This window comes from Rhineura floridana, chromosome 13 (genome assembly GCF_030035675.1).
Source record: "Rhineura floridana isolate rRhiFlo1 chromosome 13, rRhiFlo1.hap2, whole genome shotgun sequence".
NCBI classification, from domain to species: Eukaryota; Metazoa; Chordata; class Lepidosauria; order Squamata; family Rhineuridae; genus Rhineura; species Rhineura floridana.
The window spans coordinates 28,873,244-28,901,049 of NC_084492.1; the positions used below are offsets into that span (position 1 = coordinate 28,873,244).

At 41.5% G+C, this 27,806-nt stretch overlaps 1 protein-coding gene across 1 annotated transcript; it reads right to left on the reverse strand.

Moving 5' to 3' along the window:
• LOC133369054 (nuclear receptor coactivator 5-like) lies at positions 1-25,871 on the reverse strand. Its single transcript, XM_061593907.1, has 11 exons — positions 25,666-25,871; positions 23,407-23,473; positions 15,203-15,235; positions 12,533-12,613; positions 9,365-9,447; positions 8,950-9,076; positions 5,462-5,661; positions 4,563-4,838; positions 3,256-3,477; positions 2,117-2,254; positions 1-205 (listed from the first exon to the last, which is right to left on the reverse strand). The coding sequence occupies exons 2-11, from the start codon at positions 23,463-23,465 to the stop codon at positions 147-149; spliced, it is 1,278 nt and encodes a 425-aa protein (XP_061449891.1). The 5' UTR covers positions 23,466-23,473; positions 25,666-25,871; the 3' UTR covers positions 1-146.
• Positions 25,872-27,806: the final 1,935 nt, after the last annotated feature.

The following is a 27,806-nucleotide window of genomic DNA, read 5'->3' on the forward strand; positions in this document are numbered from 1 at the left end:
AAATCCCCAGGAATGTGTAAAACAGAAAACGATACACATTTAAGATGGTCTGGTGTACTAACACGCATTTGTCAGGTGCTGCTGTCTTGGAAGAGGGACGATGCATTCAGGGATTACCATTTACTCCATTTAATCCAGATGTCCAGTCAAGCCAGGAACTTTGGCTTGGGTACCCAATGATGTTGTGCTGATCTTGCCTTAGCAGCTGTGAAAGAAGAACAGTAAGTGGTACAAAACACTTGACCTTTTAATTTTTTTTTAGAACCAAAGTTCTTCAAAGTGGCCTTCCTTATGTGACAAGGAGACTAACAAGTCTTGTGCCTGGACCAAAATGCAATGCGACAATTTTACTTCAGAATGTATCAGTGCAAATTGGAAAATAGCTAGCAGAATGGGGCAACTCACCACTTTCTGCAGGCACTTGTTATTCCTAGAATCTTCTCTTCTACTCCCCCAGAATCCTAAGGGTGCTGAAAATTCAGTGTACTTTCTCATTTACATCAGTGTACTTCTCTTATTTTTATCAGCTTGGACCCAAAGATGGAACAAACTACAGTACACACAAACTGTTATGGCTCACTCACTTGAGAAAAGCCTGAATTACAAAAGCTTGAGAAGCACACAACATTTGACAATGTGGTCTTAAATTTGCACGATTTACTCCAAAAGTCATTCTTTGGCATTTCACAGAATTTTGAATAGAATTCCTGGAAAATAAGGCGGGGGGAGAAAGATGTTCTAAATGCAGCAATTACCCTGCTTGACATTTTGAACTTTAACTGACACTGCGAGAAATTTCCAAGCTCTTGGCAGTCATGAACATTACAGACACAGATTGCACACAGCCCTGGCTCACATCCACAGGACTGCAATGCTCAATTCTCTCATATACTACTTGACATGAAACATGAACTGTTGTTAGTGCAGTATACGCATGTAAAGAGCAATGGCTCCCAGCTTAGCTCATAAATGAAGTCTGTCTCAGCTGACAATTGCCAAGAGTTCAGAGCTTTGCAATGCTTTTGGACTCAGGAGAACATCTAGACAAGCAAAAGTCACATAAGACTGAATAACATTAATCAAGCCAGAGAACTGTACAACTAGCTAAAGGAAAAGCATAGTGGCCACAGCAATCCTGGCCTGCGAAGCTCTTTCATTAATTTTAAGCCAAAGTTATGAACCCTGAAAAAAGTGCTAAAGCGTGAAGAGGATTGCAAACGTTTTGCTTCGCATCTCCCTCCAATGAACTTCAGAGCAATATTTTATTCCAATTTCCAAATGAGTCCAGTTCTGTCCTATAAACTCAAGTAACTAGCTTAAGATTCACATCATCTAAGTGGTCATAAAAAGAAAACAGATTTCAACTTTGAAAGCAGTACAGAAGCTTGACAGAGGTTTTAAACACACACATATAATAGAATATCCTCTTTAATCACATCACAGAACAGCTTTCCCCAACCTAGTGCCCTCCAGATAGTTGGACTCCACTTCCCGTTAGTCCCAGCTTGGCTAATGGTTACTGATAATGGGAGTTGCAATCCAAAACATCTGGAAGGCCCCAGGTTGGAGGAAAACTGTCCAATAGCATCATGTTTGAAGCTGCTCAATTTTACACTTTTTTCATATCAACATATCTTCCACAAACAAGGGCACCATTAACCCAACTAGTCCCATCAACAGACATAAAAATCTATTTATGAAGACTTGCTGAGGTGGCTCCAATTCTACAGTGGACTGAATGCTCTAATGACTTGTTCAGCTGATGCCAAGCATGGCTTGCAATCCTGACTCTTGGAAGTAAGCGCCAACTATGGCTTGCCAGTTTGGATGCAATGACAAGATATGGTTTGCTCTATAGGGGAAATGATTAACTGAATCAAAGTGCAAGGAGGGATGCTCAGGCATAAGACTCCTTTCTGTAGCACCAAACCTGAACGCTCAGCAAGCTTCACAGTCCAGTAGAGAACTGAACCCTTGGCCAAGTTCAACATGCTGTCCACTACTCCAAATATAAATTTCATAAACTGGAGAGTTGGTGATCAGAAGAGGAAAACAACCAGTCTTCATGTGCATGTGCATTCCTGTGCATGAAGCATCAAGCTTACCCAACCCTCACCTGGTGTTGGCAGCAGGCCAGGTCTGCCACCAAGCAGTGGTCGTTTTGCAGGCAGATGTGGAGAAGGAGCTAGGTGGATTGGTCTTTTAGCAGACTTTATCAGAAGAGGTGGAGGGTTGCCCTTTGGGCCAGCCAGCCCTGTTTTGAAAGGGAAAAAGGGGGGAGGACAACCCACAGAGATGTATTTATTTAGCCAGGATCTTCACTCAACCAATATTTGGAGATTATTGTTTATTTTCATTATGATGATGATCACTATCCTGCCTTTCCACAACTGCACACCCACGCCAGCTAACAATAAAAAGCAACAATCAGGAAGTAATAATATACCAAAAGAAGCAAGATAAGATAAAAACAGCAGCCAATTATAAGCCACCTGCTATCACCCAGGAGCAGAACATAATCAACTCGGCAAGCAGTAAGTAGGCTCATCTTCCCCACACTAATATTCTCTAGGAAACGAGTTCCATAGTGTGGTAACAGCCACTGAAAAGGCCCTTGTGTGAGTCCCTGCCAAACTCACCTCTGATGTTGGCAGATGCAGAGAAAGGCCTCTCCTGAAGATCAGTATCTAGGAAACTTTTTATCGAAGAAGGTGGTTTTTCAGATAACTATTAAGCTATAGCTAACAGCTATCTTCCAGTGGTCCTTATTGAAAGGATTAAATACTAAAATAGTTGATTCTAACAGTGACTTTACACTGCATACGTAATATATGTGCAAGTGCACTGTATTTTTATTGGTTCTGATGGACCAATCAATCTGCACTGTTAAGTTAACCTGGGTTTTTTGTCTCACCTATCAACAGCTACTAGCCATGATGGCCTTGCTCTGCCTGCGCTATCAGAGGCAATAAGCTTCTGAATATCAGTTGCTGGAAACAACAGGAGGGGAGAGTATTATTGCAGTCAGGTCCTGCTTGCAGGCCTCCCAAGGCCATCTGGTTGGCCACTGTGTGAACAGGATGCTGGACTAGATGGGCCACTGGCCTGATCCAGCAGGGCTCTTTTGATGTTCTTATGCACTTCTGCTCGCTACCCCAGAGTTAACCATCAACCACTTCCACATTTTTTTCCTCTCCCTGCTTCACTATAAATCTTTAATACAAAAATATTCATGCAGTTGACAAGGCTACCAACCTGGAGTTGGGAGGAGACCTGCCAATGGCCTTTCACCCAACAAAGCTGGTTTAGCTGAAGGTACAGCAGACTGGCCTAATACAGAATTTCGGCCAGGTGTTGGAAGAAGAGGTGGTGGTTTGCTTAGCGTCTGGGGGAGACCGCTAGTGCTTGGCCTGACACTCGCAGGATACACAGTATCTTCAGCTACAGCAGCTAAAGCACCTGTTTCTGCAACAAAACCTGGTTTAGGAGAACCAAAAGTTAGCACGCAACACACAATGATTAGTGAACACCTGATTTATTAATAGCAAAGACCGTAGTTTGCCTCTTACTTAAGGGAACGACACACTCTTTAACTGCCTGCTCTTTTCCTCAGGGACATGCTTCAGATCTTTTAAAGATGAGTCAGGTTAGATTTACAGAAGTTAATATGGTTTATTTTAAGCAGTGAGCTTCTGAACTCTTCATTTTGTAGAACACAACAAAGTGCCCAGGGTCTGCCACTGTTTTCGCGAGTATTAAGATTTCCACATTTTAATCTAAGTTCTAGTTATAGACATGTCATTTGTTTGTTTGTTTTTTGGCATGTGAAATGTGATTATTACCAGAAGGTGGCAGCGATCAATGGAAGTGGTTTTGTCTTCAGGACGCCTGGATGCACCAACCACTTTCCACACTGAAGCGTGGAATGGGGCTCATCCACAGAATCCTTCCTGCTTTCCCCCAGGGTGGTAGTGGCTCCCCTTTCTGGAGCCACTGCTGTGCAGGAAACTTTACTGCTACTTCCTCAAGCAGCTTTATTTTTGCCTTCTGTCATCAAGAATTGAGCAGGTAGTAGTAAAACCCATCCCACACAGTAAAGACAGGCAGCATTTCTCCCCTGCTGTGTGAATGGGGCTTAGAAGCTGCCTTCTTAGACACCAGTACGCACTATGAAGGCCTAGCTGGAGAAAGGGCTCCTGTGTAAAGATGAACTGTGTGCATGTATGTAGTGTGAAGTACATATGAATGGCTGGATGCATTTTAAACATCGACACACATTCAGGCAAGGGCGACTAGAAATATTACCCATTAATACTACGTTATAAAACTATGTCTACAAAGCCAAAAAGTAAACTAATTTTAGGAAGTGTTTGCATTCATGTATGAAGTGAGATTTTACAGATTAGGGGTGGGATGGGATTAATCTTTACATTCTGTATTTTGATTTTTATATATATATATAAAATATTATTTATATATATAAAATATACCCACAAGCCTGTTCTGAAATAGTGGGATTTATAAGGACATTTTTGGGGAACAGGTGGGAAAGTCATGAATACCTTCAAGTTTATTTCTCCTGGTCTTCAGGTAGTCACTTACAGAGTTCAATTCTTCCACATATAAATGTTTTCCCTCACTTAACAGAAAGAGGAGATGTCTAATGCCTAGAGGCACATGGTAACTGTCATAGAGATCCCGCTCTAGGTAGTCATTCGCCAGATCAGCTGCTTTGTGTGAAATCTCTGTGCGTTCCTGTTGTTTGCGCTCAGCACAAATTTTCTCAAACGCCTTAGCTATCAGAGCCAATGCATCCTCCATGGGCATATTACGATGTACTACAGAGAAGAGAGATACCTTGCTTTTTAAAAAGTTACATTAAGACAAAATCAAACACAAACCTGCTGTGTTTTTGCACCATTCACTCTGAAGTTAAAATCCAGCTTCTGTTTCAATGCTAGTAAGTTTAAGCTTTTAACTGAATGTCATATGTTCATGACTCAACACAAACATGCTCAGTTCTATTAAGTGTAATGTATGCGTTTAACTCTTGAGATCTCATTTGGGTGTTCATTTGAAGTAAGGTTAATTTCATAGCTTGGAACAATTTTATAAAAAACTGTTCCTGAATAGAGAAACAGTACCAAGAAATTAATGTTGAAGTCTTTTTTTTTTTTACAAGTACAATGATTTGCTTTATTTTTTCAGATAAAGGAGGAAGTCTGAGAAGTAAAAAAACCCTTTAAGATGAAATAAATTTTGCTCAGTATTGAAATATGAGTATTTAATGGATTTAAAATATTATGTTCTTCAGCACATTCAGCAATGTTTTGAAGAAGTATTAATTTGAAGTCAGAAGTATTCCAGCGTGTAATATGTTTTAGTATAGTATGTGTATTGAGGGAGAGATCTAGATAGCATTTTATGAGTGGGGACCGTTTCTGAATGAAGCTAAACTTACTTTTGATAGACTGGTGAAGCATGATTACGGTGCAAGAGGAAAGTGTTACATTAGATGGTTCAACAAGAACACAGAATGGGGAACCATCATTTTTAACTTCTTGAAGGGCACGTGTAAGACCTGATTCAGATGTAAGGTATATCATTTCCACAACAAGGCCATGATCCTGCAACCGATGGCCTATGGCTGTTGAATATTCCCTTGAAGGAAAAAAAGAAGAAGCAGGTTATTTTACAAATAATTTCCCCCTCAATATTAGTGCCAGTGTTCTAGTCGCTGCAATTCTGCGTGCATGGAGAAGATTCAAGAGTACAAGGCTAGTTATGTCAACAGTATGTCTTTGGAATTCAGCCAACCCACATGAAATTGCAGAAGTGATTTTGAGGATTGTCAACTTAAGCAATAACTGAACAGTTGGTTTGTGCAAATGGGAGCTTTAGTGTGAACAGGGCCCTTTCCAACTAGGGAGTATATACCGAAGTTAGGGTTAGCAGCTATAATTGAAAGTTAGAATGTCAGACTTCGTATTATAATTTTAAGTTATACTTTTAAACTCTACCTTCTATATATATGCACACACTCTTGTTGGTTAGGCAATATTCCCCTTTTTTGTTTTTTTAGGCTTCCCATATGGGAAACACAGATTTCTTTATAATACCAAATTGAATGGCAAAGCCCTTGATTGCCTGAGGGATCCATGTAAGCAAAGCTCTGTAGAATTCTGGAGTGGGATAGATGAGTTTAATTTTCCAAGTACCATTAAGTTTCACAACAGCACAGAACATTTCTTGAGCAGCTTCCATGGGAACTGCAAGAGAACCTCAGAGAACCAATGAGTAACAGCTTGGCATCTAGGAACTTTTGGTTTATTCAGAGACAAAATACATTGAAGTGTGGATTCCTACACACTTGTAAACTAGGGGTTGTGGGGTTTGGAAGCATGTGTGTATGGAAACTTCAATAGTGCTGGGTGATTAATAGGACCGTAACTGATAAGGAGTAACCAAATACGTGTTTGCTTTCTCTTCTATTATTTAAATGTGTTTTAAAAGCAAAATAAGGTGTGAACAAAAGAAGGACAGCAAGAATTACATTTCAAGGTAACTAGGAAAATCAATACCTTGTTATGTTATTATATATATATTCTTCAACTGATATTAGGACTTTACAATGAAACCCACCTTTACTGTTATGGAATCATGGCAATGCAACTAGGCTCCCATTCTGGGTCAATCCATGTTAACTATGGAGGAAATCAATTTCAAAGACTATTTTTTACCTCCAAGACATGTCAGGAGGGCAAAGTTTATTCAGTTAAGATTGCATGGAGTGGCAGCTACCTACGTCAAAGAGGCGATGTAATGTGATTTACTTTGGGTACCTTGTCCTTTGTAATAAATGTTGGTTTACATATCTGGACCTTCAGGAATAAAAAATATCTACTGTGCACAGAATACCCACTTTGCAGCCAAGACGTTAAAGCCCTGTGTCCATAAAGTGTAAAACGAGTTGCTATGTTGAAATTGATACTACAAATGTAAGAGTGCCTTAAAGACATGCATTAACCTCGGCTGCCTCCAGAAATGTGAACAGTTGATAATAACATTTTATTACATTTGGGCAAACATTTTAGTGAGAGTTACTTTGGAACAACTCTTCGAGATTAGAATTGCAGGTGGTCATACAACCACAAAGAAAGGTGACTGTAGAAACAAGTCTAACAAGAGGACAAAACAATAGAAATCTTCAATATAGATTGGCTCTATATATGGCTCTATGGACTCCCAAAATTGGGCTGCTAATTTCAAGAGCAAATGGATGAAAGGCAGAAATGTATGCAACACTTTCATGTATTTTTAGGTGGGAAATTGGAAGAGGCTATAGAAATAGTTTACTAAACAAATCTAATACAAGCACCATGCATTATTTTATTAGTATAATATCCCATGAAAAGGTAAGAAGATGTAAGATATGCTTAAACATCAGGCAGACTCACTATACTGTCCAAGTTATGCCGATAACTCATTTAGTGAAAACTACAGCAAACTATGGTACTTTAAGGGAGTCTGCAATTACTTTTATGACTGAAAATATGTTTGAACACTATGCAGAGAATCAGAAGGTTTTCAGGAGGCGGTGGTTTAAGGATGCATATTAAGAAGTTCTGATGAATGTTCATATTGCAACAGATTGAAGAGTCAGAGGGAAATGACAAAATGAGAAAGCCTTGCTTGAAATATCGTGGAACACCCAAGTTTTCATTGTTTAGAGGCAGAAGCATCAGATTTTTCTTGAAGTGGTGAATATCTTTGCATTAGAAGATATTCAAGGAAAAAACCACACCAAAATGTTAAAAACGATTAAAGATACTAACAAGTAGCTTTGAGTATGAATATAAATATATATTTTGTTTAAAGAACATAAAAGAAATAAAAGCTGTATTAAGAAGCAACATGGAACATTAAATATTAAATGCTGATATGCTTATACTGACATTCCTGACATTCAAACTCAACTTATGTAAACATCAAGCGCTCAGTGACAGCAAGACTTAATTGATTAAATGTCTCATGAGCTCTCAGATTACCAGCTTTATGAACACCCACAGTTGTGCAAATCTAGGTTATGCTTTCTGAACTGCCTTCATTGCTCATCATTCAAACATTTACCTTTAAAAAGTGTTAAAATATTTAGAAGCTTTTAAAAATCTAATTACAAATGCTGCATTATAGTGACATTCAATTTATGTTTGGGCAATCAAGTAAAAAGTGACATTATAAAGGAAACGTTTTTAAGACTCCAGAATGATAACTGCTCAGTGCAAGCATTTATAATGATTACTATGCAAAAAGGAGAGATCTTTGTTCATACTGTATATGTCAGATTCATGCATGTGGATGGGGGTGGGATACGTGTGGAGAATTGGTTTCTACACACAACTGCCTAGTTGATGGGATTAAATCTGAAGTTACCGTGAGCAATCCTGCCAGAGGCACATGAGTTGTCCTACACTACACTGAATGATGGCAAACCAACACCTTTAAATGTAGGTCTGTCCCCTCACGTGCAAAGCAGGGATTGCAGTGCAGTTCAAATGGTATAAAAGTGTGGGGGTGGTAAGAGCTGAACCCTGCCCACCCTTCCAGGTGCGTTTCCCATGGAGGCTCTGATAACAGCCTGGCTGGGAAGTGAAGAAACTGTGGGGAAGTTTCAGCATGTCCTTTTAATATCACTCCCTACCTGCTTTAAATGCAAATAAGGGAGGCCCACATTTAAAGACACGGGCCTGCTGCTATTCCATGCAGCACGGGCCATAGGCTTGCATGGCCATCACAGGTTTGCACCACTCCAGGTAAAACTGTAGTAAGGAAACACACAAATCCTAAAACATTTAGCTATGTTTGATTGATAAAGACTAAACTGGATGGTAGGAAATTAGTTCAAAGCTCAACTAAAATCCTTAGGTACATCTTTAAAGATAGACCTACGCTTGATCCTTGCTGATGGAAACAATTACACAGTCCGAAGGTCTATCTTTGTCGTATTCCTTCTCCAGCTGCTGGTAAAACTGCAAGTACAGCTTGTCTCGAAGAACGTCCTTGGTGTAGTCATCATCTAAAGAGATACCCAAACACAGTGAATAAGAGCTATTGACAAAGACGTGGAGAAGCTTAATGAATTCCACTCACTCTTTGCTAACAAAGAGCAAGTTCAGTGTAAGCAAATAAACACATTTTAATAGCTTCTAAGTAACTGGTCAGAATTTAGGAGTGCATTACAAGCATCTTGACCTGGAAGAAAATTTTCAGGCCAAATTGCAAGACTGAGAAACAGAACCCAAATGAAGCCAAAATTATTTAGCATGCCTACCACTGATTATCACCACAAGCCACCATCTCTTACCTTTTTGAGAATATTGGTATCTCTCATAATTATCTTCATTCCCTGTTGATGGATGATACTGCTGCCCAAAGAGTTCTTCAAAGCTGAGTATACAAAACACAAAAACAAATCAAAGAGACTCCAAATAAAATTTCCTGCCATTTAAGAGGAATCTCTGCCATACCTTCCCTTATTGGTTTGTGTGCTTAATGCATAATAATTAATCTTGATCAAGTACACTGCTCATCACTTAATGCAATGCTGATATCAGTGACACAGTAAATCTGGATGTCAGGAGGCAAGGGCATGGTGGAGTATGTTGGTAATATTGTTAAAGGAGGCATTTGATTTCATATTTGAAGCAGCATTTAATATTGTGAAGGTATCAAATAAAGGAGAAATAAATCATATAGCATCATAAATTGCTAGGTTGTGCATGTTATACGTACTTGTGGCTCTTGTGATGATCTCCCCTCCCCAGTTGATTTCAAACTGTTTAGGACAGAGGTTCCCAAACTGTGGCCCAAGCACCACCAGACCTCCACAAGCTTCACGCTTGCGGTTTGTGGTGTGTTTTTGAAGAGCAGCTGCAATAGCAGTAGCTGCTCCAACATAATATAAGCCTGGGCTTTGCATGTTACCATGGCTGCCAACAGATGGGTAGAATCCTCTCTCACTCTCACACACACAATGTCTGTGAAATGACCTAGTCTAGTCTGGCTGCTCCAAGTCACCGCCTTCCAGTAAAGTCAGAGCTATGGGCTGGGGATTCCAGCCTTCCTGCCATACACTGATTGCCCCTATTCAGAAAAGCCAGTAGTGGAGGCATCAGCAGTTTCCCCCCCAGGGCCTTTCTCCTCTCCTCCATCATGCAGTGAGCTGACTGGTCAGATGGAATCTTTTCTCCATCTTCACTCCCCTCTTCTTTCCCTTGCATGGCTAGGTGGTGGCGGCAGAAGGAGCAGGGTAGGATGGACTGTCCTGAGTGGTATTGGTTGAGTGAGGAAGGGAGTGAGGATTATGGTGTGTATCAGGCAGTCCGCACCCCCCCCACCTAGTGAGAGGTGATGTTGCCTTATGCTGCAGAGTCCCCAGGAACGAGTCTCCTCATTTACTTTTCATTTGCTATCTTGCCTTCCTACTCCCTCCCCCATCGCTGCTCTTGAAACTTCCCCATCACTGCCCAAACATATGCACATTTACTCAGATGCAAATCCCACTGTAATGAGGCAGTGAGTAACACAGGATTGCTGCCTCAATCTTCAGGAGAGGGGATTTACCTGCTGAGTTTCTGTTTGTTATATACCCATTGTGTTAACTTGTAGCTTTCCTTCAAGGAGCTCAAGGTTCTCCCCCTCCCCAATTTATCCTTACAACAGTCCTGTGAGGTAGGTTAGGCTGAGAGAGAGTGACTGGCCTAAGGTCACCCAGTGTGCTTCATGGCCCAGTGAGGATTTGAACCCTTCTCTCCAGGTCCTAGCTCACTTAATATCCTTCCACCTTGCTCCACATTCTTGAAAAGAAGATACAGAAGTGAATAAGCTAGCAGGGTGGTGTGGTGGAGATACTCTTACCTCATAGAGTTGGAAGCTTACTTGGCCCCTTGTTAACACTACTCTGTAGCATATTTAAGACAAACCAATTTAGGCTGGAATCCTATATGCATTAAGGCTGCAGTCCTATGCATATCTACCATTAATCTTGGTGGGGCTTACTTCTGAATAAATATGCACGAGATCAGCTGCATGATGCACCCTTTAATGCTCCCCTCCCCTTGAAGCAGAAGTCTCCTTTCCTTCTCAATAGCCTGGATATAAGGAGGGATAAAACCCATGAGATTTCCAGGCTGTGGACCATGATGCTTACTTGTAAGTAAGCATCCTAGAGAACAGGCTTCTTTTTGAGTAAAGGTGTATGAGATTGAGCTTCTAAGGCTGCAGTCCTATGCACTTCTACCACTGATCTTGGTGGGGCTTACTTCTGAGTAAATGTGCATAAGATCAACTACATGATGAGGTTGGGAAAGAAAAAAAGACAAAGCTGTGATTAAGTTTGGGAGGGAAAAGGCAAAAAAATAATTAAGCTGGTCCACCAAGACCCTCAGCAGTTTTCAAGTGGTCCAGGGGGGGAAAAAGTTTGGGAACCACTGGTTTAGGAGATTAACTGCCAGTTCTTGCTCTAATACACATTGTAAGGCATTTTCCAAACTTTCTAAGCTGTCAGTATCTAGGAAATAACTAGACGCAATTGAGGAACATAAGAAATTACTTTATGCCAGGTCAGACCCTAATACTTACATTTGTCAGTATCATCTACTCTGACTGGCAGTGACTGTCCAACATCTCAGACAGCAGTCTTTTACAGCAACTACTATCAATCTTTTTCTAACAGGGTATGTCAGGGATTGAACATGGGACCTTCTGCACACAAAGCATATGCTCTGCCACTAAGCTATGGACCCCCATTTTAGGATGATTTCAGATGCATACTTACAGCACGAGAAACTGTCTCATCTGTGCAGTGCTGGGCATGCTACACATGGGCCACAGCTTCTAAGGCAATCAGTGCCTACCAAAAACACCATTAATCGCAAGAGTCAAGTGGGCTGGCTTTAGGGATTATGCCAGAAGAAAGCTTGAAATCAACTACATTCTAGCTGGTGAGAATAAGTATCACATGAACATTCAGTTCAATCTAATGTTACCTGCCTTTTTTTAAAAAAAGCTAAAAATAAATCTTTATTAACTTCCGATCATGTTGTACATTTGAACGTGAATAAATAAAAAAGCCAAGTAAAAATAAAGCATAGTGAAATCCCACAAAAAGCAAACTAATTCAATTCAATACCTCAACCTGTCAAAAGGTGCTAAATCCCTTGGTCTATATCATGTGTGGGGAACCTCTGGTACTCCAGATGTAGCCGAACTACAACTCCCACCATCCCTGGCCATGTTTGCTGGGCCTGATAGGAGTTGTAGTTCAACAACATCTGGAAGGCCAAAGGTTCCCCATACCAGGTCTAGAATACAGACCAGTTTTCCTGAAAAGTCTTTATTAAACATTTATGGGAAGGAAGATATATTTTACGGCATGAACTAATTAATTAATACCATGCTCCATGTCTTTCTTGAGCCTTGGTGACGGGGGCAGATTATAATTCAAATAAGCACTGAGAAAAACCCTCCTAACCTGTTAGCATCTTCGTAGTCCTTTGAATAATCCTCTGGAAGTGAGTAAGAGCTCTTCTGAAAGGTTTTGTAAGGATTTATGCTACAGGGTGCAAGAAATACAAGATAAGACTGTCAGAAGAACATTTTGACTATAGTAACAACTTCCCAAATATATATTGGTGTGAAGGAGATTACATCTAAATTCTCTCCTGGGAATTCTCATATCAGGGATGATATTGAACATCCTGAGGATGTCAAGAATAGTGATTTCCACTCAAGTATTAGCAAAGCTTGCTAGCATAGAGAAGGAGACCATCTTCTGTCCTTTGAGTTCCAGTAAGAGAGCTGGGACAAAGAAAGGACAAAGCACACATGGAAACAAATCCAACATGGTCTAAAATGAAACACTTCTCCTCCCTGACAGAAGCGCTTTTCGTATATACATCTTATGCTGATGCTCTCTGTAGCAACCAAAAGATGACTGGTCTGAAGAGGATCAAGGCCCATCTTTGCATTTGGCATAATCATGGTTAGCTAGCGGGAAGGCTGAGCACTTTCCGGCTGTCAGAAGTTCACTATAAGATTCCACACTATGGGCTGTATATTCCCAAATGTGGGACTGCATAGACCAAAGAAGAAAAATCTGCAGTTCAAATTATAATACATATTTAAAATGCTGACATGCCAGTGTTTTTATCTCTTCCGGCAAGCTCAATACTTATTCTAAAACACATGATTGCCAAATTCGTCCGTGTGCAGTTATTTACCAGAATTCCCACTAGGTGGTTACTTCCTTAGCTAGTTCTGCCTGCTAGCCGCTGATGGGTACTCATGGAAATACATTCTCAATCTGAGAAAACCAAGCGTTACAGGCTAAGTGGGAAGCAACTGAGCTGTTCCACGATGCTGCTTCTTGGCCCAACTGGAACTGGCTTCTCGTGCTTCTTTATTTTTCATCCTAAGAAGGTGACTGCTAGAGAAACAGCGTACACCCTTTCCCTCAAACTGTCTTCTTCACAAGGAAGGATACCTAACCATGTTCTCACACTAGTCCCAGATCAATTACTTGTGTTAAGAGAGGAGGACTATAAAGAAAACAGTCCTTAGCAAGTGCTGCTGACAACAAATGGCTGAGGCACATGATGAGGAACAGTGAAATCAGTGGAAGATTCAACTTTTAACTTTTGGATTTCACCCTTTGATGGTACACTCTTCATACATCACCTTGAGCACTTTTAGGCATAAGAATGAAGTTCTTAACTATAAATAAATGGATTTTATCAGGTAATCACTGAAGTACTGAAAGCACTCATGTACAGTATTCAGTACAATTTTAAAGGTCACTAAAAGGCTTCACTAGAGTAGCAGCTCAAAATAAAGCTACCATATTAATAAGTAAATCAGCGCTGTTGTTAAAAGCATTTTACCTGCAGTGAAAATGTTTACATCATCCTGAAATTCCCAGATACTTCATTGTTCAGTACAGTAGGGCCCCACTCATATGGCGGCTGACAGCGATCAGCTGTAGTGCGGGAGCTCCCGGCGCTCCAGCTGACCGCACATTACAGCTGATCGCTGTCAGCTGGAGTGTGGCGTCTGGAGCTCCCCGCACTCCAGCTGATCAGCTGTAGCGCGGGGAGCGCGATCAGCTGTAACACGCAATCAGCTGTAGCACGGGGAGCTCGCATGCTACAACTGATTGCTGTCAGCTGGAGCGTGGCAGCTAGAGCTCCCTGTGCTACAGCTGATCGCCCCGCTGGCGCCGCCATATTAGCAGAACACTGAAAAGCGGGGCCCTACTGTATACCAACATCTTAATCTATCAAGATGTTGTTTATGCTCTTTTGCTCCACAATTCTAATGTGTCCTGAGACCATACTGAAGATCTGGGTTCTACTATACCAGCCATGGGTAGCCAACATGCTGCCCTCCAGCTGTTGATGGACTCCAACTCCCACCAGCCCCTGTCAACATGGCTAATGGTCAAGGATGATGGGAGTTGTAGTCCAATAACATCTGTAGGGCGTCACATTGACTACCCTCATGCTAAATGCTGTATGGCCATTGTTTAAAAGGTTGGGGAAGAACTGTGGTAAACTATTCCAATGTGCAGACATGCATATTTTTGAACTGATGTATTTATACTTCGCTTGCATTTATATCTAAGCGCAAAGATGGCAAATCTGAATGCATACATTTCAGAAAGGAATATGACACTCCTTCACTATAAAGAGAATCACAATGTTAAGCATCTGACCTAGGATAACAAATACAAGATGTGCAAATCAGAGAAGAGGTTAATTCACTTGCTCTTGCTCCAAGGCTGATGGAGAACAAAGAGCTGTTTACATTAACAGGGCTTTTTGGAACAGTTTTTGGCCAGACATAAATGGTAAAACACAGAATACATTGTAAGGGCTCATCAAGAACTTACTTATCCCATCACTGAGCAAAGGAAGAAGTGTACATAAGTGTAGGAGGGACACATTTGAAAACAAATCTATTAGCATAACTTATGCGAACATGAATGGGAAAAGGCCCTTTGGGCAATATCTGTCCAGAAAAAATACACACAAATGTAACTTTTGTTTTTTAAATACATATAAAAAGGCACCCTGACACATAAAACTGTTTGAAGGGTTTTTTTAAAAAGGTATTTTAAATAATTAAAACATTGGGAATTACTTACTCCAGAAGTCGTGGAATCCATCCAGGTCTATGCCTAGACCCAAAATGAAGAAAAAGAGTGCAGGTTAACTTATGCAAAAGATATATTGCAAGCAGCAATCATTAATTACATTACTGTTAAAGTAAAAGGTGCAGATTTTCTCAGAATATGCAGACCTTACAAATCACAAACTGCTTTAAGGCAGAATGATAAACTGAAAGGATAAAACAGGAAGCTATGCAGTACGCACACACAAAATTGCTGGAAAACAGAAGCCAGATATTACCTATATGACTCACAATACACACAGAAGCCTGTAGAAATTCAGAAAGAATTCTCTCAGAAGATGATCCATGTAATATTCTGATGCTCTGGGGCAGGGGAAGAGGGAGTAATTGTACTAAATAATGAAGGTCTAATAGAAAGTCTATGAAAAGCCTGCAATACCCTTATAAAAATTTCTAACCTAAGACATACTAAATGCTGATCTCTTAACTGAATAAATTCTTAGAACAAGTTTCTTTATCATGGGACCATTTACTAAGAACAAAGTGTAAGTATGATATGTGAGGAGCCTGCTTAGAAGCAAGCAACTTAAGAAATGCTTCTTGTGGTAGATGTAGATGTACTGCCCTCAAGTCAATTCCGACTTATGGCGACCCTAAGAATAGGGTTTTCATGAGGCCGAGAGGCAGTGACTGGCCCAAGATCACCCAGTGAGCTTCATGGCTATGTGGGGATTCGAACCTTCATCTCCCAGGTCGTAGTCTAACACCTTAACCACTGCACCACACTGGAAGTTTTGATTTAGGCCTGGACAAGCCTCAAGAGAGACTCCATTAGAGGAAGTCAGGCATGTATATTCCAAGCAAGCTGAGTTGAAAGAGCATTTGGTAAATTCATTGTCTTCCTTTCACTACAAATCTTTGCCATTCTTCTCTTATTATTTGAAATTTAAAAAGTCAACAAAAGAGCATAAGATTCCTTCTAAAAGTGTTTAACCAAGATATGATCACTTAAATCCTTCTCCCCTCTCCCACAATTAGTAATAAAATCATTCTCTACACCCTAGAGGCTCTTGCCAGCAGAGTAAACAATACATGATAATCTCTTTCCCCCATCTCACCTGGACAGCAGAATAAGATTAGTCTAGAAGTCATTTTGCAAATATTGTAGACAAACTCTTCCTTGCTAGCACCACCTTAAAACTTTTAACACCCATTCACTCTCAAGAAGACAGGATTTACAGTCTTTGTTTTTATTTACTGAAATGGAAATGGACTGCCTTCAAGTCCATCCCGACTTATGGCGACCCTACGAATAGGGTTTTCATGGTAAGCGGTATTCCGAGGGGGTTTACCACTGCCTTCCTCTGAAGCTGAGAGGCAGTGGCTGGCCCAAGGTCACCCAGTGAGCTTCATGGCTGTGTGGGGATTTGAACCCTGGTCTCCCAGGTCATAGGCCAACACCTTAACCACTACGCCACACTGGCTCTCATTTTTATTTATTATTTATTTATTTATAGCATTTGTCAGTCGCTTTTCCCCAAAAATAGGAGTCAAAGCGACGTACAAAAAGGAAAACAAAAACACACTGCATATGAAATAGCTTAGAGCAAGTCAAACAACGGCAAAAACAATTTCAAGTGAAATACAACAATAATAGAGAAAAAAACAAATACTAATTGTTGAGCCCAATCTAAGAATAAGAGGCGATGCTTTTCACCTCCACAATTAAGAATCTTTGGATACCCAAGGGACCTCTGCTCTCTGCCCAGGAACTTTCTTGTGGGCTTACCCCCTTCTCCTTCTCCCTTCCCTCGATCCCATTTTGTTGCTGAAGAGCCATCCATCATCAAATCCCAGCCTTGCAGAGCAACGAGAGGTATCAAACTTTATCTTGTCCATCAGCCGGCCAAACTCACTCTATCTCCTATATTTAATGTTGAATCCTCATCAGGTCTTTCTTTCTTGGGAGACCTCCTCTCTTTATTCCCCTTGCCATACCCCAAACACTTCCAATTTCTTTCTTCTAATTCTTGCCTTAAAATCTTTCCCAAAGCCCCACAAAACCTCTATCTAAATCTCCCTTATTTCTATCCCCTTCTTGGTACTACCTTCAGCCAACATCCCACCCCCCGCTTTTCCTGACCACATCCTAGTTTTCTTATGTGTATCCAAGAATACTTTCAAGAATAACTCTTGCATTTGTTTTAAAACTCTCCTAAACTCAGCCTAATATCAGCATACTGGTTACTGATTTTGTTTAAATATGCTAATTTCCTTTTTAGAGAATAAGTTACTTCCCTCCACATAATAAATTTATGTCTGCTTTATCTATGGGTCTGCGCTGATTCTTGGGGTGCCAAACTCTAGAGTGTATCCAGGTCTCAGTGTCAAAAGATCCCTAGAATTGACTGTCAGATTGCATGTGAGAATCACAGGCTTGTATGCAAACTGCACACTTCATAACGGAACATAAAGGGAGGAATAGCTAGAGCAACTCAAAGATACTAGACTTTCAGCAGTGTAAATCAGGAACTTTTCAACATCATAAAGCATGAAGAGAAGAAAGGATACGAGGTCAGAGAAATGAAGATGAAGGAAATTGCAGGATGCTATTCATGTCAATTAATAATCACTCAGTTCCCTCAAATCAATACAATATAATATTTTTAAGGCACAGAAGCCATATCATAGGGAAAGTCACAAATAGTGCCACCATCATTTTTCTCCCAGATGCACTCGACAATCCAGCTGCACTACACAGTTTTGCTCAAGCTGCTAGATTTGAAGTCTGCACAGGTTGGGTAGAAAAGCCCATTTAAAAAAAGGACAACAGATGTATAGTCCAGAACAGCCTTTCCCAACCAGTGTGCCTCCAGATGTTGTTGGACCACAACTCCCATCAGCCTCAGCCAGTATTGCCAATGGCTGAGGTTGATGGGAGTTGTGGTCCAACAACATCTGGAGGCCCACTGGTTGGGAAAGGCTGGTCTAGAAAGTCCTGTCAAGTATCAGAGGCAGCATAAGGATGAAAGCTGCTTGGTCTTGGGTGACTTCAACTACCCGGACATAGACTGGCTGCATATGTGTTCCAGTCATGACAAAGAAGCAAAGTTTCTAGATATTCTAAATGACTATTCCCTAGACCAGTTGGTCATGGAACCGACCAGAGGGATGGCAACCCTGGACTTAATCCTCAGTGGGGACCGGGACCTGGTGCAAGATGTAAGTGTTGTTGAACTGATTGGGAGCAGTGACCACAGTGCTATTAAATTAAACATACATGTAACTGGCCAATTGCCAAGAAAATCCAACACGGTCACATTTGACTTCAAAAGAGGAAACTTCACAAAAATGAGGGGATTGGTAAAAAGAAAGCTGAAAAACAAAGTCCAGAGGGTCACATCACTCGAAAATGCTTGGAAGTTGTTTAAAAACACTATATTAGAAGCTCAACTGGAGTGCATACCGCAGATCAGAAAAGGTACCGCCAGGGCCAAGAAGATGCCAGCATGGTTAACGAGCAAAGTCAAGGAAGCTCTTAGAGGCAAAAAGTCTTCCTTCAAAAAATGGAAGTCTTGTCCAAATGAAGAAAATAAAAAAGAACACAAACTCTGGCAAAAGAAATGCAAGAAGACAATAAGGGATGCTAAAAAAGAATTTGAGGAGCACATTGCTAAGAACATAAAAACCAACAACAAAAAATTCTATAAATACATTCAAAGCAGGAGACCATCTAGGGAGACAATTGGACCCTTGGATAAGGGAGTCAAAGGTGTACTAAAGAACGATAAGGAGATTGCAGAGAAGCTAAATGAATTCTTTGCATCTGTCTTCACAGCGGAAGATATAGGGCAGATCCCTGAACCTGAACTAACATTTGCAGGAAGGGATTCTGAGGAACTGAGACAAATAGTGGTAACGAGAGAGGAAGTTCTAAGCTTAATGGACAATATAAAAACTGACAAATCACCGGGCCCGGATGGCATCCACCCGAGAGTTCTCAAAGAACTCAAATGTGAAATTGCTGATCTGCTAACTAAAATATGTAACTTGTCCCTTGGGTCCTCCTCCGTGCCTGAGGACTGGAAAGTGGCAAATGTAACGCCAATCTTCAAAAAGGGATCCAGAGGGGATCCCGGAAATTACAGGCCAGTTAGCTTAACTTCTGTCCCTGGGAAACTGGTAGAAAGTATTATTAAAGCTAGATTAACTAAGCACATAGAAGAACAAGCCTTGCTGAAGCAGAGCCAGCATGGCTTCTGCAAGGGAAAGTCCTGTCTCAGTAACCTATTAGAATTCTTTGAGAGTGTCAACAAGCATATAGATAGAGGTGATCCAGTGGACATAGTGTACTTAGACTTTCAAAAAGCGTTTGACAAGGTACCTCACCAAAGGCTTCTGAGGAAGCTTAGCAGTCATGGAATAAGAGGAGAGGTCCTCTTGTGGATAAGAAATTGGTTAAGAAGCAGAAAGCAGAGAGTAGGAATCAACGGACAGTTCTCCCAATGGAGGGCTGTAGAAAGTGGAGTCCCTCAAGGATCGGTATTGGGACCTGTACTTTTCAACTTGTTCATTAATGACCTAGAATTAGGAGTGAGTAGTGAAGTGGCCAAGTTTGCTGATGACACTAAATTGTTCAGGGTTGTTAAAACAAAAAGGGATTGCGAAGAGCTCCAAAAAGACCTCTCCAAACTGAGTGAATGGGCGGAAAAATGGCAAATGCAATTCAATATAAACAAGTGTAAAATTATGCATATTGGAGCAAAAAATCTGAATTTCACATATACGCTCATGGGGTCTGAACTGGCGGTGACCGACCAGGAGAGAGACCTCGGGGTTGTAGTGGACAGCACGATGAAAATGTCGACCCAGTGTGCAGCAGCTGTGAAAAAGGCAAATTCCATGCTAGCGATAATTAGGAAAGGTATTGAAAATAAAACAGCCGATATCATAATGCCATTGTATAAATCTATGGTGCGGCCGCATTTGGAATACTGTGCACAGTTCTGGTCGCCTCATCTCAAAAAGGATATTCTGGAGTTGGAAAAGGTTCAGAAGAGGGCAACCAGAATGATCAAGGGGATGGAGCGACTCCCTTACGAGGAAAGGTTGCAGCATTTAGGGCTTTTTAGTTTAGAGAAAAGGCGGGTCAGAGGAGACATGACAGAAGTGTATAAAATTATGCATGGCATTGAGAAAGTGGATAGAGAAAAGTTCTTCTCCCTCTCTCATAATACTAGAACTCATGGACATTCAAAGAAGCTGAATGTTGGAAGATTCAGGACAGACAAAAGGAAGTACTTCTTTACTCAGCGCATAGTTAAACTATGGAATTTGCTCCCACAAGATGCAGTAATGGCCACCAGCTTGGACGGCTTTAAAAGAAGATTAGACAAATTCATGGAGGACAGGGCTATCAATGGCTACTAGCCATGATGGCTGTGCTCTGCCACCCTAGTCAGAGGCAGCATGCTTCTGAAAACCAGTTGCCGGAAGCCTCAGGAGGGGAGAGTGTTCTTGCACTCGGGTCCTGCTTGCGGGCTTCCCCCAGGCACCTGGTTGGCCACTGTGAGAACAGGATGCTGGACTAGATGGGCCACTGGCCTGATCCAGCAGGCTCTTCTTATGTTCTTATGTCTTGCTTCATTTGCTGTTAACTATATCTTAAGTACTGTTAAAAACAAATTCAGTTCCACTGATAAAGAGACTAGTTTAACTTTGAATGTAAGAAGCAGCATGTTGAACCCTTTAAGCAGAGGTTCCCTCTAAATACATAAACAAGTATCGATCCTCAGGAGCCAAGAAACTCCACGTTCATTAGACTGTTCCACACTGTCTTGGTACTAAATACAGCATTCAACTTCAGTCTCTTACTCCAAGCAATGTTTCTCTTCAAGTCCTCCTTGTTGGAACAGAAGTGTCCCACTGGGCCAGGCATTTATTTGATACATACTAGATGGAGTACTGATGTAATGAGAAAACAAGGTGGGAGATCCTCCCAGAACAGCCAATGTTGTCAAGGAATATGCTGCAATAAGGACAGCCATTTGCTGGTGCCAGGCAGCAACAAGGAACTACTCTTCCAGACTAAGAAATCTGCTTGAGGAAACTACTTATGGGGATCTATCTTAAGATGTCAGGGCATATCACCAGCACACCAGTTGCTGGCAACTAGCTGAGAAAGCTATTTTCAACTTCTAAAAATGGAAGGAAGATTTGCAATATTATTCAGTAAACTGAGTACAGCAGATGCTTTTCCTTCTCACCAATAATTTGTTCAATCTGCCTCACATGCTTCTTACTAGGGAGAGGGTCTCATTTTTAAAATCCCACTTGCTTTCCTCATCCCACTCAATTCTAGAAGAAAGGGTTGTTGCACAAGGCCAAGCACTGTATGGTGGATAGTTATGAGCTCACTGTGCAGTATCTATATGGATGACCAGTAATCACAGCAACTGATCATGCCATTTTCCATGTTGTGGCACAGAAACATCATCTTCACTGTGTGGATATTCACTACAGGAATTTGCTAAATGAAAGGAGATTCAGATTGTGGAAAGGCACGTGCTTTGCATGTAGAAGGTCCCAGGTTCAATCTCAGGCATTTCTAGGAAAACCTGGTAAAGAGTTCTGTCTGAAACTCTGGAGAGCCTCTGCCAGTCAGCACAGCTGTAGACAGAACTGAACTAGAGGACCAACGGTCTGACTTGAGATTAGGCAGCTAACCTGACCTCTACTGCAGTGGTTCCCAACCTGGGGGCTGGGACCCCCAGGGGGGCCGCGAAGTAATCCAGAGGGGGCCGTGAACAGTAAATAAATGAATTATTTATTATTATTTTTTAAAGAAGTCTTCACTCCTTCTACACTGCCTGCTCCCCACTGCCTCTGCAGATGACACCTCCCCCTTGCTCCAAACAAGAGGGGAGGTCTTTTGCTGAAGCGCCAGAGCGTCTTTCAGGCGCACTAAGGGCAGGCATCTGCCTATAAAATACATGGCAGATGCCAAAGGAGGCTGAGATTGGAGCTACCAGGAAGAAGAGGGGATTACTATCACTGATTCCTGTCTCCTTGCACTGCCGCTACTGACAGCGCCCTTACTTAGAATGAGAGGAGAGGGCTTTTTGTGAAGCAAAAAGAAGCAAGGCTGCACAGAAAGGCTGCTTTTCCCCTTCCTTCCTGGCAGCCAGCCTGCCTCCCTGGGGGGAGTGGGTCATGAATTTTTTTCAGCTTGTAAAGGGGGTCCTGTGCTCATAAAGGTTGGGAACCACTGCTCTATTGTATGGTATCTGAAAATGTAGTTTGTTGTTGCTGACACTGATATTTCTAGGAAAGAAGTTACCTAGTGCTGGTGAAGTTTTTTAAACCATTTTCACTGTCAGTTAAAACGTTTTGGAAGTTCCCATCGCAACTTGTTGTAGACATGAAGTTTTTGCCCAGAAATTAAAAAGTATGCCTTATGCTTTCTAGTCCTTCTAATCCTTTTCTCATCAAACCCAAGTATAAGTATGCTGTAAAGAGAATGCTGGATTAACTGGGCCCTTGATTGAAGACCAGCAGTTCTTCAAATACATGCGTATCGCTTGTACAGCATTTTGACACTATATTTTACACTAGTACGTCCTGCTGCTAATATTTCAAATGCAGCCTGTGATAGCTCTTGTGTTAACAAACAATGTATTGGTTTAAAAATGGGAACATTTATGACACTAACAAAGGGAAAGAGAGGAAGTCGGATGTGATGCACATGTGAACGAATGCAGTTTCTAAAGGTTTTATATTTGCCCTGACATCTATGCACATAATTTTCAATGATGTCAATGGGATTATCTCCTGTATTTTTTAAATGCAAACTTCAATCTATTTGTCTGACCACTAACAAGCAAACATATACTTCATTACTTTTAAAATGAAATGAGCATTAAACTGAGATGAAAGCAAGGATGGGGAATCTATGTCCCTCCAGATGCTGTTGGATGATAGCATCCATTATCCGTCACTACAGGTCGTCCAAGCTGGGGCTGAAAGGAGCTGGAGTCTAACAACAACTGGAGCACTACAAATCTCCCACCCTTGGACTAAAGAATTAAGAGCATTTTACTAACTCTCTGAAGTACAAGTAAATGTAAAACAATGAGACTACAGCTTTCAAGATTATTAAATTCTAACTATTCTTTAGAACTTGTAGAAAAAAATGCAGATAATGTATTTTTATTTTACCTCTTTTCTGGAACTGATGTTTGTGCTTGATCTGTGGTTACTTTGACCCATGAAGACATTTTGGCTTCTATGTGGAGGGAAAAAGCATTTATTTTCATCAGTATGAAGTTTTACAAATATTCCAGAAATAAAATGATTTCACGGACCTTCTCTTCACATGACAACCTTCACATCAATAAAGCCACTGTTAACCAGTGGAACAATCTCCCTGATGGGGTACGCCTGGCGCCAACATTGTTGTCTTTTCGGCACCAGGTTAAGACCTACCTCTTCTCCCAGGCATTCTAGCATTTTAGCATTTCAGTATTGTAGCATTTAGCATTTTAGTATTTTAGTTTAGTATAGGTTTTTTTTGGAAATTTAATGAGTCATGTTTTAAATTGATTAATGTGTGGTTTTAAATTGTATGTTGATATTTAGATGTTGTGAACTGCCCAGAGAGCTTCGGCTATGGGGCAGTATAAAAATTTAATAAATAAATAAATAAAATAAACCACATTTCCCTTCAGACTATCACTTCATTACTGAAATGAAACAAATGTTAAGATTTTCAACAATCCCTTCAAGACCTCATTTTCTTACCCCAAGTAAGTTATTCATTAACTACAGACATCCTTTCACTCATATATGTTTTCTTCCACTACCTTTTTTTACACTGCTGTTATGAAAGACTGCAAAAAATGGTACCAGGATACCAGGCCAGGTAACCTTGCTTTCCAGCAGCCATTCTTTTTAGGGACACTCTGAATGTGAACCAAGAACACATGAAGCCTACAGATCATATTTGGCATTATGAAAGAGTTTTCTCTCAAGTCTGATTGACTGAAAGTTTTTTTAATTTTGGCATTCCACCAGTGTGCAACCAGCTTGATTAATTCTGAAACCATATTTTTCTGTGTTCATGAGCCACTATAGTCCAGTTTAGGTGGGATATTCTTTGGCAGGTGGGCAAATCCCACTTTAAGCGAGCAGACTTTCTGCTCTTTTCCACTCCAATGATTTTACACATCCAAAAAGGAATGATCTCTTATGTTTTCCATTACTCTAACTCTCTCTGGGGAATTTCAGCCTAGAAAATGCAGCATGTAATTATAGGCTACTAGTTCACCATGATTACATATGTTATGGAAAAAAACAAAGCTGAACAAGGAGAGGTTTTGCTAAGGTAGAGGAAGAGTACATTCAATACAAATCCTACCATATATTTAAATACCTAGGAAAGGCAGCCTAGAAAAAAAATGGCAATATCAGGGTGAAGAAAACAGCCTGCCACTGTGAAGCCACAATGGTTTTTATTGCTTACATTTTTTTAGCCAAAAGATTGCAGGATTTTGGTGGAGAGGAAAAACAGGAAAAGGTTCACTGAAAGATTTTTCAAAAGCTGACACTTGGATATGCTGTGCAAGAGTAATCATTGCAAAAGAGAATGGTAGCAGATTTTAACAGCTCTGTTGTGGATTTGCACATGTGTGCCTGCCCAATATCCAACCATCAGCCAATGCACCTTAGTGGTCAGACTGCACGATGAGGACCAAGGAGACCCAGATTCAAATCCCAACTCAGCCACGAAACTCTCTGGGTGACCTTGGGCCTGTCACTCTCTTAGCATGGCCTACCTCACAGAACTATTGTGAGAATAAAATGGGAGGGGAGGAGACAGAGACGGATGGTGTTGTTGTTACGTGCCTTCAAATTGATTATGACTTACGGCGACCCTATGAATCAGCAACCTCCAAGAGCATCTGTTTAAACCCACCCTGTTCAGATATTGTAAGTTCATGGCTGTGGCTTCCTTTATGGAATCAACCCATCTCTTGTTTGGCCTTCCTCTTTTTCTACTCCCTTCTGTTTTTCCCAGCATTATTGTCTTTTCTAGTGAATCATGACTTCTCGTTACGTACCCCAAGTATGATAGCCTCAGTTTCATCATTTTAGCTTCTAATGATAGTTCTGGTTTAATTTGTTCTAACACCCAATTATTTGCCTTTTTCACGGTCCTTGGTATATCCGCCCGGTGTTAGTCACTCTGAATTCCTTAAAGGGCGGGTTTAAAAAAACCCACAGTGTTAAATACAGATAACTGAAGATACAGATAGTAACGCGGAAATAAACACTATCAACCGACCGGAGGCCGCCTCCTTCACAAAACCCCCTCCCCAAGTCTTTCCCTCACTCACAACCTCCACCCCAGAGAGCCTCCCATCACCGATACCGCCTTGGCTGCCCTCTTCCCGATTGGGGAGCCCCGTCCCGACTCACTCGCTCAGAAGATTCACGAATCTTCCTTCACCGTCTGAACAGTCTTTTCTCTTCCCGCAGCTGATACAACCAGGAGAAGGAAAGCAGGAACTGGGGAGGAAAGCAGAATAACAACGGCGGCGGCGGCGGCGGCGGCTGTGTGAATTGAAGATAAACACACTACCGCGCAGCCCCAGCTCCTCCTCTTCCGTGAGCGGCCGAAACGGAGCATCCTTCCTACAGCTTGTCTGTCAGTCTGAGGGCCGCAAGCGAAGGGCGACCATTCTACACAGCGCCCCCGGCGCCGTGGCTGAGCTAGGCAGGGGCAACAAGCGCCTCGGGGAGCGAAGGGCAAGCGAGGCCTACTTTGATTCCGTGGCAACGGCAGGGACGTCTGAGGCGTCCTGACCAAAAACGCGTCCTATACCTATTTACTTACTTGTTTTAAATATATCTCTGAGCCGCCCTTCATCCAGCGGTTTCCAGGGCGGTGTACCACGTAAACGTGATCCAGACAAAGTACAAATACAGTACATCCTTCAATGTAAGTTACAGTCTGAGAGGCAGCAAAAGACGTCTAAGGCTGCAATCCAGTACATGTCTATTCAGAAGTAAGCTCCATTGGGTTTGGAGGGACTTACTGCCAAGTACATGCGTATTGGATTGCAGCCTTACTTACTGCGTTTACGTTTTGCCTTTCCTTAAATGAGCACACATGGTTCTCCCCATTTTGTCCTCACAACAACCCTGTGAAGTAGGTCAGACGAAGAGAGCATTATTTGGCCCAAGAGTCACCCAGTGAGAATTGTGGCTGAGCCAAGATGTGAACCTGTCTGTTCTTCCCAGTCCTAGTCCAACACTCAAAACACACATGGGACTGGGTTGCATGGCTCCAATCTTGTTCTTGCGTCATCATGGGAGAATAAGTCCCAATGTACTAGTACAACTTACTTCTGAGATAACATCGATAGAACTTAGTTTAGCCTTGGGTTGCAACTTGCAATCTTTTGTACATATTAATCCCCTAAATCCCACTGAATTCAAAGAGGCTTAATTCTGAGTAAATATATAGGATTCCACTGCATACTGTATTTAATTTATATATTTCACTTTTTAATATAACCAAAGGGGCAATAAAAAGTGTAATAAACAACAATAAATTGACAGATCATTAACAGTGCAATTATATCTAGTGAGAAAGAAGTTCCATTGAGTTCAATGGAACCTAATTCCAGGAAAGTTGGCATAGGATTGCAGCAACAGTAGGAAAACATCAGTATTAAAATGTAAAGAGGTGGTAGCAGAACACTGCATGAAGAATATAATAAAAACAGCAGATTCCTGATGAAAAAGTAGCCTAATAATAATAGTATTACTGAGAGCCAGTGTGGTGTAGTGGTTAAGGTGTTGGACTACGACCTGGGAGACGAGGGTTCGAATCCCCACATAGCCATGAAGCTCACTGGGTGACCTTGGGACAGTCACTGCCTCTCAGCCTCAGAGGAAGGCAATGGTAAACCACTTCTGAATCCCACTTACCATGAAAACGCTATTCATAGGGTCGCCATAAGTCGGGATCGACTTGAAGGCATTTCCATTCCACTATTACTAATAAAAGCATCCATGGAAAGACAAGTAGAAAGAGACCCTTGTGAATTTCCACTAAGAGGGAGTTTCATAATCATGGTGGCACCACCAAAAGGGCCCTGTTTCTGGTCTCTCTGCCTGATGTCATGTATGGACAGAAAAGAGAGCAGGCCCTCTGAGAGTGATGTAGACATGGTTAGCTTGTGCAGCTCTGATTGCAGAAACTCTGATTGGATACTCTGATTGGATGCGGATGACACTCAGCTCTATCTCTCGTTTAAGTCCTCACCAGAGTTGGCTGTGGATACCATGTCCAAGTGCCTGGAATCCATAAGTGAATGGATGGGAAGGAATAGGCTGAAACTAAATCCCGACAAGACCGAGGTGTTGCTCGTGGGAGATAGAAGCAGGTTGGGGAATATAGACCTGGTGTTTAATGGGGTAAGATTACCCTTAAAAGACCAGGTCTGCAGCCTCGGGGTCATTCTTGACTCCCAGCTGTCCATGGAGGCTCAGGTTTTGGCAGTGAGCCGGGCAGCTTGGTATCAATTACATCTGATAAGGAGGCTGCAACC